Below are 12137 nucleotides of genomic sequence, written 5' to 3'. Positions count from 1 at the left end.
TTAAGCAAAAAAAGGTTATGCTACTCAGGTCATTAATTATCATTTTAATTAGGTTCCTAGATCATTAACAAAATCCATTTATTTAAAGATACTTGTGTTCAAATACACAGTATCTTAAAAACACACTCTGTGTTTTGAAGCGTTATGTAGTTTTAGTTCTGTTTTGTCTGATACTGGGGACTTTAAGCAACGATGGCTGACGGCTACGGTGTTCACGAAAAAAAAGTTCTAGTTCATGTGATTCTATGTCAACACATTGGAGCCCAGCTGCTCACTACACGAGAAAGACTGGTTTGGCGTACCCGGCAATATGTCTCTTTGCAGACACCTTCAACACCACTCCTGCCATGCAGATATAAGCAGCTTGATGTTCTAAACCCAGTAATTAACTGGAAATGTACAACGCATAAGTGTAAACATAAAATTATTTTATGTACTGTTCATAAGTGATTGTATCCTCAAGAATGTCTTTACACATTTATACAGATCAGAGCCAACATGATGGCACATTCACCTGAAAACCACATACAATGGGGCAGCATAATGTGAATGGTCAAAACAAATATGTCTGTTGACGCCAGCTCTTTTGTACAATTCAACAGGAAGTCTTATTACATGTTATTTTATCAGGAAATTTATTCTGAAGCCTGCATACACAGTTGGATGTAATTATGTGTAATAATTCGGTTCTTTAAAAATCATTTTTAGAATAGAGGCATAAGAGGGTAAGGTAAAGTAGATTCATGCACATTCCATCTAACCTCAACCTTCAACAGTCACAAGTGCTGATGTTCTCAACTCAAGGTTGACCAAGCTATAGCAGCAAAAGCATGTGCAGAGTGTTTCCAGGCTAATGCCATCACATGACATTGTAAACAAACACAAAGTCATTGAACGGTTGCCTACCCAGCTGTTCTTGCGCCCTGCATAAATCTCCATGTTCCGGCCATAGTTGGGATCCTCCAGCAGGCTATCGTACTCAAAGAGCAGCCTGGAGCTTTCTCTCAGACGCTGGCACTGGTAGTAGTGGTACTGCTGGATAAGCTCCTTCACCAGCTGGAGCAAACATTCTGGGTTCCCAGCATCCCACTGGACCAAGTGCTGAGGTAGACACCAGGGAAGAGACATAAGGACAGACACAAGACATGCCATTCATCTTTTTTTTTGTTTCATGTTCACAACATGTTAGCATGTAAAATCAATACAGCATTATTATAATTACAGAACGCAAATGAACTGAGAGGATTAGCAGCCTTGTTTGGCATCTACGCCACTTTCTGTTGGGGCAGATTTTGCAAGAAATCCTCTAAACTGAATTTAGACACAAAAAGGGGATTTCAATATGGTATTAAAAACAAACAGGGTGCTATGATTCCAGCACAAACTGAACATTTCAGTATTTCAGATGTCATCTAATGGCAAGATCCTGTTGAGACACACTGGAGCCAAAAGGAACATTTTTTGTGCTCTGGATGAATACCAATTATTTTCTTGACCATGGACTTTTTTGTTTCCACTCTTATAAAAATATACACCGCACTCAGACACTGAGTTGGAATCCTCTGGCATACATGTGGTCAGATTACCTCTGAAGAGTGGATCAATTTGAAGACACTTCAGACAACGCGAGAAAAGTTGAGAACTGATAAACAGCAGTAGTATAGTGAGTCAAAAATGGGCACTTTACAGTAGGGATAGATGGGAAGACCAGGGCAGAGGGAAAAAAACCATGCCCTTAATAAAAGAAAATGTCACAGTAATAGCCTAATCCTGACAAACAGCACTTCCCATCACCAGATCAGAAGGAAGGGGTTGTACTTAAGGATGTCCTGTTGCCACAGAGTAATTTAGACTGATATGGAAAAGTACTAAGCATGACCTCATCAATCTATGACTTCTCTGACCTCTGTAGCCACAGTTGTTGATAGCTATGAGGGTGCAGTTTGTAGCATGGGGATCTATATCACACTCAGACACTTAATTTCAGCCATCACAAACAGCACTTGACCAAGAGACCTCAAACCAACATGCAAATTCACAGGACAAAAGTACAAATATGATGTCACCTGCCACATATGAGTAAGAACCAACCAAACGAGACCTACAGGGTAAAACAAACGTTTTCCCTCTCTTAAGGGAAACCAGCCCATTGATGCGCAAAGAATAAAATGCTTGTAATTAATGCAAATAAGACTGTGTAAAAATAAATTGCAGTAAACATGTCAAATCTAATAAAGACAAATGGATGGTGAGAGCTTTATAATAGAGATGTGTGGCATGCAATTTAAGACTAAAGCAAAACAAGAAAATAAAAAGGCAAACTGGCTTAACGAATTAACTGCACTGTTTGGACTTTGAAATGACTGTGCTTGTTAATTCAAAGAGATTTATGCTACATCAAGAAAATGGCTTTCAAAATTCAATCTTTCCACACTGACAATATTTGATACAAGATTGAATAAGTAACAGTGGAACCCACTGCCCACCATACCACACTCCCATCAGATTTAATGTGAAGCGGATGGATACAATGACAACAATGAAGATAAAAAGGGTAGTAAGCAGGTTCCATTCGTTTAGGGGAATGGTGCAGGTCTCTCTTGAGTCCTGAAAGTAGTGTAGTGTAGTAGAAAGTGAGTAGACAAAAGAAGTGCAACCTCATGACATAACTGCAATGCTAGAGTACATGTGGAACTACAGTCACTGATATTCCCTGCCTTGCTGTAGGAATCAAGCCTTTAAGATCTACAGGTCAACCTACGTGACGAACAAACTGGAGAGCCATTTTGGTGAGTGGGAAGGAAGCTTTGTATGTGCTGGAAATACATTAATACCAATTTCATTAAGGTGTCAAAAGCAGTATGTCTTTGACTTGAATAAGCTCCTCTCCCTGACTGTCTGTCTTTTTGTCTGTCTGCCTGCCTGTCTGTTTGGCAGTCCATATCGTCCCAATGGAGAAAGCTTCCATTGTTTTAGAGCAACCCATACCCCTTGGTAAGGGAGAAGGGGGGTGATGGCAAGGCCAGGCTAAACAGAAACAGTGACCTCATCATTCCTGAGCCACCAGTGGTTACCAGCAATGCTGGGATTCCCGAAACGAGGGGGCGATGCAAACAAGGATGGGCATTGTCCAAAACAGACAGTCAGCGCTCCAGGGCAGGAGTGAGCTGAAACTGAGGAGAGACTGAGGAAGTGCTAAGTCAGGATTGTGACACTGAATATCAGTGAAACTCCACTCAGGAGAAGGAGAGATCAGAGGTAGGAGGAGGGGCGGGGGTAAAGCTGTAGAGCTCTAGCAACTAGGCCAAGGCCAATGAAAAACAGGCTTTGGTTTCATGGGTAGCTAACAATGAGAGTGTAAACAAAACTGTATTTCTATAATAAAATAAGTGAGGTGAAGAGCATGGCAGTGCAATTGTATTCCATTATTACATGCTCAGTAGTAATCCTCTAGTGCTCTAATGGTGCTATTTACTGGCCAGTGACAGTGGAGCTGTATAGGGCAGCTCCCAGGTGGGGCAGGGTGTTGCTGGAAGACAGCTAGAATGACGTCTAATGGTGTAAAGAATGGCTATTATATTTTAAGATGACTAGAGCCTATAGTTATGCTAGCTATTCATTGAAACCGTTCTGTGTCACAGAGGAGCATTGAGCCAAAGGCTAATATCAGGATGCTACCATGCTCACAACTCTCATGAGCTGATGTTTAGCAGGTATAATGTCTAACATGTTCACAATCTCAGTTTAGTGTGTTAGCATGCTAGTATTTGCTAAGTAGCACTAAACACAAAGTACAGCTGAGGGTGATGGGAATGAATTAGTGGGTATTTGGTCATAGATATAAGACAATATATATTTTGATCAGATGATGGTGCTACATAAAAAGTCAGGGGATCCATCCAATACTCATTAAGACATTTAACTTAAACTATAATTAATGCCTCACAGCTGAATGCCTCTGTGCATGTGCAAAGTTGCTGTTTAAATCATGTCTGACCAGACTCATATACATGTAGTGAAGAATGAGAAAGAATTTACTGAGGGGTATTAAGTGTATCTTTAACTAAATGGGAGTTATAACTATATTGACATGTATGATTCCCAGAGTTAACAAAAAAAAAATAGTTCAGTTCCTTCTATGTGTTCACATGCTTGGCCGGTAAAGCTGATTCTGACAGAACACAAAGAAGCTACAAATTCTAAAACGCGGATGCTTCACACACATTTTCAATACAGCAGCACAGACAATCTATGCAATCAGCACAGTTTAAGGTGAACACCCAAGATTAGTGTCACAGATAGATGTGCCTCTGTGCCAGCAAAAGGTGTGGCATAAAAAGAGAGAGAGAGAGAAAAAAAAACAACCCTTTGGTGGCACAGAATTAGCAGGATTCAACCAATCCAATAGTTGTTAAGATATGGACCAAACTGATGGACCAACTGACTGACAGACAAAAACAGATCAACATGACCATTCCATCAGCCATGCCACTATCATAGCTAAAACCTCAGTTATGGCCAGTAACAGAACATTGCACTGATTTATCTTGTATTGTACTGAATGTTCTGACTTAACAAGGTGGTGCTTGAATGCTGCAGCAAAGAATTGGTCGAACATAGAGGGAGACAGTGAAGAGCACTGAGCCAAATAGCAATGTCCATGTGTTGCAATGTGTGCGTGTGTTTGTGTTCAGACATGTGAGTCTGTACAGACTCTTCACTGAATTGATTTTATACGCTCTGCTGAAGGCTGTGTGTGCCAAAACAAATCTATGTGTTTTTTTTTTCATGAATAGGATAAGCCCTGCGGAAAATGTACAGATTTGATACATAAAAAAAGATGCCATAGTTGCAATCTAGGCTGTTTGAGAGCTGAGATATAACATTTGATGAAATGAACTGTAAAAAATAAAAATCTATCTACATGTCCTATAGCTCATTCTGTATGAAAGAAACATCTTTCTTAAGGCTTTAACCACAGGGGGTAGATGTCATAGCCCTCAACAATACTCCCTGGTTCAATGTGGACCTTATAATCCAATTTTTTGTCAGAGCACACTGGCTAAACCTGTGTCAAATGATTAAGCATGAACTTGGCTCATGATAAAACCTGTCACCTCTAATAAATAAACCACTGATACCTTCCTTTTTTGAAAACAACACATATCTGTAAGCAAAGCCATTCATAATCGCATTACCTTAAGATATTAGGATTTGATTCAATATCAATGTTAAACACTGAATATTAAAAATATATTGGATTAGCATTAGAATTTAGCATTTTGGGTAATCATGTATCAGTGTGTCCAAGGCAATGTTAAAAACACAGTCAAAATAGCACAGTTGGTTGACATAAATATTATAGAACATCATGCCTTTTAAAAGAAAATACTTGTTCTTTCTGCCTATTGATTAATTTACTCAAATTACACCTTTTCAAAATAGGCAGGCAGACTGGCTGTGTGTTGTTTTGAGCCTGTGGAACAGAATGAAGAATATTCTTTGTAGAAACATGTAATATATGTATAAGAAATAATTTAAAGTGCTGCAAAATAAGGATAAAGTTAGCCACATAGGTTTTGAGAGTTTTAAAGAACTTTAATTTGAAATCCACCACTAGTTATGAACAAGAGTAAGAGTCTACAGCCATGCTGGTGGCTCTGTGAGGTTGTACTTGTAGTACATTCGTGTTGTGTCAGAATAACTGGAAAAATTAGTTACAGACTAGTGCAACTCACATGAATGAAAATATTGTTACATGACTACCAACTTTGACCAAAGTAAATGTTTGGTTGGTGGTTAGAATCTTGTTAGTAATTCATGTGCTCACATGTCATTTGTATAACTTTAGATTATAACTGTTGTTTTCTGTTTGTGTACAGTGACCTAGATTAGTTAGAAAAGTTATTTATTACTATTAACCTTGATTAACAACTAAGTTAAAATGATATTTTAATAGTTTTAGGTAATGTCCTGCAGCTACTTAAAAGCTCATGAACACACAGAGGTTGGAAGAACATCCTCCTAACACGGGGAATCTGAGGAACACGTCTAATCAGTGTTAAGATATTTTATTCTGAGGGACACATGTCAAACTCATGATGGTGTGAGAGGAAAAGTCTGCAGAATTAATTCTCTGGGGAACACAAATATCTGTACAAAATTTAATGGCAATCCATTCTGTAGGTGTATAAATATTTTTGAAGGAATGCTGCGGACCAACTGACTGACAGACTGACTGCCATTCCCAGACACGTGTAATACTGTTTGAATAAACAGAAAACTACTTTGTTAAAATCTGTGACTTAATGCAACAAAGTAACGGTCATTTCAACATGTCATGTCACGCAATAGTTTCCTTAAGCTACAGTTTTAGTGAGTGTAACGTAAATATGTTGAGGATAAGGGAAGAACTCAACAGAAACAGTGCATTCCTTAGAACAAAATGTACACCTAAATTGGGAATCTTCACAGTGAATAGACCCAAGTTGACAGAATTATGTCTTCCTGTGCCATCCGTCTGTACCATCTTCGATCCAATATTTATCTTAGGCCAGTGAGAGAGGGACTGGCATCTGAAAATGTAAGATAATTATATAGGCCAAGAGAAGATATTTGTTTTTACGTCTTAAATGTGATTTTTATAGATGCTGGCAACCTGATCCAATAAATCGCTGTAGACTTGAAAGTGTGAGGCATTAAAAAACTCCAAAGTATTAAATTAATCTCTGTTAGTCTCTAATTCAAGTGTGGGCTCACACCCTGTTTCGCCCCCGGAGAGTGCCAAGTCTAAGATCATGCTAAATTGCTCTTGTCATGTGTTTAAGACACTTGGCATTCCCAGCCCAGTGTTTTTTCACTGTGATCTGTGCGGTTTGTGTCCAACACAGTACAACTTGTTGACAGAAATAGCACTTTTCTGAGTACTTTCAATGGCGCTGAGTAACTGCTTTAGCCGAGTACCGATGAGGGCTGATACTATTGTCCCATCTTAGTCTTGGCACTTGCATCTCTTGTTTTCTTCCATCCATCAGCTGGTGTTTAGGAATTGCCAATCCCCTTTCCACCAGCCAGCCCTGGTCGCAAACAATAGCCTGCCTACTAAAAGCATTCCCAGACCTGTCAGCGAGGCCTGCCAACAATAAACTCTAATAAAAGCTGGAACACGTTATTCCCAAAATCGGGAAGGAAACAGGGGGCAGCAGTTTGTACACTATGGCCAGGTTGACATAATTTCGCTTTATGGGCCATCTGAGGTCCATTGTTAGAAGAGTAACAGGGGACGAGCTGGAGCAGGAGATAGGAAGTGCTCACCAGTGCATGGCATTCTGGATTACCTGGGGGTAACGTGAACTAGGTAATGTTTCCCTTTCCTTCACTGGAGAGCACTTTGGTAGGCTTTACACTCCATTTTCTTTGTGGGAGTATTCCTGATATCTAAATCACAAACAATGTGTCATTGTACGAGACCATTACTTCTCTGAGGGGTCTTAATTTTCTATAAAGGGGGAAAATTCTTCTTTCAATATTTCATCTATATATTGCTGGTCAATGAGTCTCCACCCTGTAGCCTTCAGTCCACAGCCCACCGGTTCCCATTAAAGATGCAGATATTTAAAAACAACTCTAAAATAGCTGGACATTGCAGGTTTTAAATAAAGGTTACTCAAACAGGAGTAAACAGAGCACTTTGTTACATTAAAGGGGTAGTTCATCTAAAATGAAATGAAAATTCAGTCATTATTTACTGATCACCATGCTGATGGAAAGTCAGATGAAGTATTTTTGTCGTTGCAGCATTCTCCTAAACGACTGAAGATGATGGAGACATGTATTAATATGTAAAATAATAATAAAAAAACTATACTAAACTAAACTAAAATGGCTCCTTACAACTTGTCCAGTGTGACCTCGTTTGAAGTGGGTGCACAAGCTCAAACACGTATACATTTGCTGCTAGACGAGATCAATGAGAACTAACTAACATCAGTGTTTACCTGTTACTCAGAAGCTTTGATTACACATAACTGACAGATCTCTGATAAGGTTTATCTTGTCTAGCAGCCCGTGTACAGCCGTTTAGGCTTGTGCACCCACTCCAGACAGGTTACAATGGATGACCTCTATGGAGCCATTTTACATTTTCTTTCTGGTTGTTTTTTTACACTGTAAAACAAACATCCAGCTTCCTCCGTTGTTAAGGAGAATACTCATTTGTGGTTGTAAAAAGAAATCTCGAGCGGCTGTGTTCCTGAAGGAACATGTCAGTCTCAGTTCTACAGTGGGGTTCACTGATATGTTTTTAATAGTTTCAGTCCTTGTTGGTGGGATCTGTTCATTGTTGGTTTTGTTTTTTTTCCCATGGTATTCATTGAGAATTACTCATACTGTAATTAAAATGCAGAATATCACCACATTTAAGCCTTAAGTGTATTAAGCCTTCCAACTTACATATAACAGACCTTACATGACATCCAGTCAATGACCTTGAATTTTGTGTCATACCCTGACTCTGAAAGAAAACCCAACACTAAATTAAAGGGGAAGAATTACAAGCAGTCTACTGTGAGTTAATCACATTCAAAATCACCTCTTTTACCAACCAAGACTGAAATTGGTTTAAATATGGGCTTTTCAGACAATATGTCTGGATTTGATACTCCTTCTGCCATGCAGAAGCATAATAGGAAAATTCTTTGCACATTCTTTTTAGTAAATATTATACTAGAATGGCCTACTTCTCAAAGTTTATCTGGGTTAAATTTAAATTGAGGAGTGACTGGATTGTTATTAAGACTACAAAGAGCAAAACCGACAGTATTATTACTATGAAGCCCAGCTGAAGTAGATACATGTGTCACAGAAAAGCTGAGGTTTTTTTCTTTGCATTACTGAAAATGTCTTTTTCCTTGTTCACACTAAACCTACAACTTTCTATGTTAAGTGACCAAACGCAAAAGCAGCAAAAAAACAAAGAAAAAAAATCCTGCTAATTAATGGCTAGGAGAACAGGACCAAACAACAACAAATCCACACAATGCAACAGAAACCACTTCTGGAATTCCCACTGTGACTCGACAGAGGCAGCCTGTAAAAGCAAAGCACTGCAGGAAAGATAAGTGGAAACATGTTCATGTTGTATCTAGAGAGGCCAATGAGGCTAACCCCAGGTCCGGGGCACTTAGGCACACAGACCAAGAAAGATGCAAAACACTGGGGAAGTCCCAAAACGTTTGGTGCCTGAACGCTTCACCGGACATGTCTAGACCAGACAAATGATACATTACGCACCAAGAGGGGCACAGAGGGGCAGACAAATAGTAGTATTAGGTGAGTAAAAAAAGAAGCGCAATTAGAGTGCTGCATATTTATTCCTAGCGCACAGTGGAAACTAAATAGCGTGATTGCTTATAAGTCTGTAGCAATAAAGTAACACAAGCAATGACATGATGTTAAAGGGTACATAGTTCACTAACTCCATATGTGACTGTGCAGAGTCTGTTGAATGACACAGTTTCGCTTTAAATGTCTTGGAGCACTATCAAAATTCAGTAGGACAGCTGATAACAGGGGGATAATGTTACTAAAATGTTCAAACATTTGTTCTGAGATTCATTGGGTCATGTATTACTTCTGTCCCTAAATTGAGCAGGGTTGAACTGGAACTCTTGTGCTGTTTATCCAAATCAGTGACAGAGATATAAAGTGATTTGCATTTACTGGGCAAAAAACACGCAAGGCCACCTGCAGTACCTTTAACTCACTGAACTTATGTGGGTGTGTATGGTAAGTGTCTACAACAAATCACAGAGGGGAGGGGATGACAGGCAATTTATGATTACAGACTAGTGCATCACAATCACAAAATGACAACACCGCCGAAAGAAAAACAAGCAAAATGCACCATCATAACCAGACATATGTGTACTGAGTTCAGAACTTTTTACATCAAAACCATTCAACAGATTCACATTTTTAGATATGGCATGCAAGTATTTGTATACAACTAAAGCTAAAATTAAATTCTGTCTGTTGTCGGACGTCATTTACTGAATTAGGGAAGAAAAAAGAACCAGGTTATGCAACAATCTTTCTATGTAAATGATTTCAATAGTATTGCACTCCATCTTCCCTTCCTCCTTTAATGCCTCTTGTCTTTGTCATTTCCTCCTCTCTGGTCATTTTTCCCAGCAACTGTGGACCTACTCAGTTGCATTCCTGTCAATAATTTTGGTGATCACATGCCTTTCTAAACTCATCTCCACTGTGTTTGCGCTCCTCCACTCATGCAAAATTGAACAATCCCTATGAACTTGTTTTACTGACTGGAATAGGGTGTGCTGTCTCCAATTAACCACAGTGGGAGCAGCCTGGAAACAGATCCAGTGGATTTATCAGTTTTGATGGTAAAATGGCAATCTCTATTTCTAGAGAGATGAAAACACTACAGCTGAATCATCTGAGAAGCATCTACTGCTGGAAAGCATGAGGCATATATCTGATGATAATACATCAGCGCAACACATTTTGTTGTAGGTAGCTTTTGTCATAGCATTTTAGTGCTATGTCCAAATCTCCTCCAAGAACACATCCATTTACACCTGTGGTCACAGTGTACACACAAAAACTATAATTCCATATGCCACAATCTGTTTACCAATGGCATCTACAACCTCCAAAATTAACTTACATTTGAATCAACACTTCTGGAAAAAAAACACAAAAGAAAAAACACTTTTGCCTTGAGATGAGGTCAGATGAAACTTCGCAGAAACTGTTTTTTTCCCAGGCATGGCATATCCTGTACTAGAACTACAGTCTCAGCATGTTGACCACAATTAAGTAACCTCTGATAAACAATTTTTTAACTGCTGACCTGGACTGAATTCAATCTTTAGATTAGACAGCTGTAAATGTATGACTGGACTGGTCAAGTGATGATTAAAATAAATAAGGCAATCAATGGTAAATTTAAGAATTATTTCCATATTGAAAGGAAAAATGGCTTGTTCTGTGCCCAAAATAAACTCATTAGACCAGCAGATGACTTTCCACAGCCATGACAGGATTAGATTCATGAAGTTAGTGTGAGACTTAACATGAGTGGCCAGTAAAAGAAAAGCCTCACAATATGTTTATCAAAGTACTCTGACAGGGAAAACTGCCCTGGTGGCCAATTACCCATGATCTGGATACCATTTAGCTTACATTTGCACTTGACAATGAACCCTTGCACCCTAGCAACAATGCAACAGTGAACCTCAATAAATTTGTGGCAGGCTTTGCTCATATTCCATGGCTCATGGAACTGTTCTGCTATAAAAGGTTTATTTGTGGGACATGTGGCCTCTCATCATCCAGCTGCAGCAATTAAGTCCCTTTCATCCCTCATGCATTGTGGTTTAAATGTTGAAAGGACTTTTCTTAATAATCACTGAGGATTGAGGATTTCTTCCTTATTGTTGGTGTAGTATTTCATGTTTGAGTGGCTACACCATCTAAAAGGTGGCATGCAGGCAGTTCAACAGCAGTGTTTGACTCAGGACTTTTGGGAGTATGTTGAATATATCCCTTGGTATTTTCTGGGGGGGTTGCAACTCTTTCCAAGGGGAGCAAAAAAATAAATAAATAAAATAAAAAAATTGAAAACAGCTGGTGAGTGCAGTTTTTAATTTTTTACAGTTTTATAAAAAATTGATGAACATGTCATTTTAGACATCTTAGTAGTAGTAGTACTGCTTTGGAATATTTCAAGAAATTATAATACCGATAAATATTTTATAATTCTGTTATATATTATCTGCTAACCTCAGCTGTCAGTCAACACTGGCATTAAAATGACTTAGTCTTTGTGAACAGTAAACACTTTTAAAGTATTAAAACAACACAGAACGGCATATCACTCACTAAAACTATCTTTGGCAGATAATACTAACTGACATCGAGTTGTAATTCAGGTTTACCACAAAAAAGACAACAGCTCAGTTTTGTAGTTTGGCAAACTCACATAATAAATCTTGACAGGAACAGAATATGGCTTTGAAGCCAGTTTGATATCGTGGCCAAACCATGTACTCACAGCATCACGTGATGGGCTCATAAAACTGTGACAGAAACTGCTGTGAAAAGGTAGATAG

The 12137-nt window shown here is 38.8% G+C and overlaps 1 protein-coding gene across 1 annotated transcript in view; it reads right to left on the bottom strand.

Moving 5' to 3' along the window:
• Nucleotides 1-12137, bottom strand: part of babam2 (BRISC and BRCA1 A complex member 2) — a 76608-nt gene that overhangs the window by 53454 nt on the left and 11017 nt on the right. Inside the window, exon 5 of the mRNA XM_046413287.1 lies at nucleotides 907-1101. Coding sequence (XP_046269243.1) covers nucleotides 907-1101 — 195 coding nt within the window. The remainder of the gene's footprint in view (nucleotides 1-906; nucleotides 1102-12137) is intronic.

Source organism: Scatophagus argus, chromosome 15 (assembly GCF_020382885.2).
Source record: "Scatophagus argus isolate fScaArg1 chromosome 15, fScaArg1.pri, whole genome shotgun sequence".
In the NCBI taxonomy this organism is placed as follows: Eukaryota; Metazoa; Chordata; class Actinopteri; family Scatophagidae; genus Scatophagus; species Scatophagus argus.
Note: the sequence above shows the minus strand (reverse complement) of the source record. Positions and strands in the feature narration are given on the sequence as shown.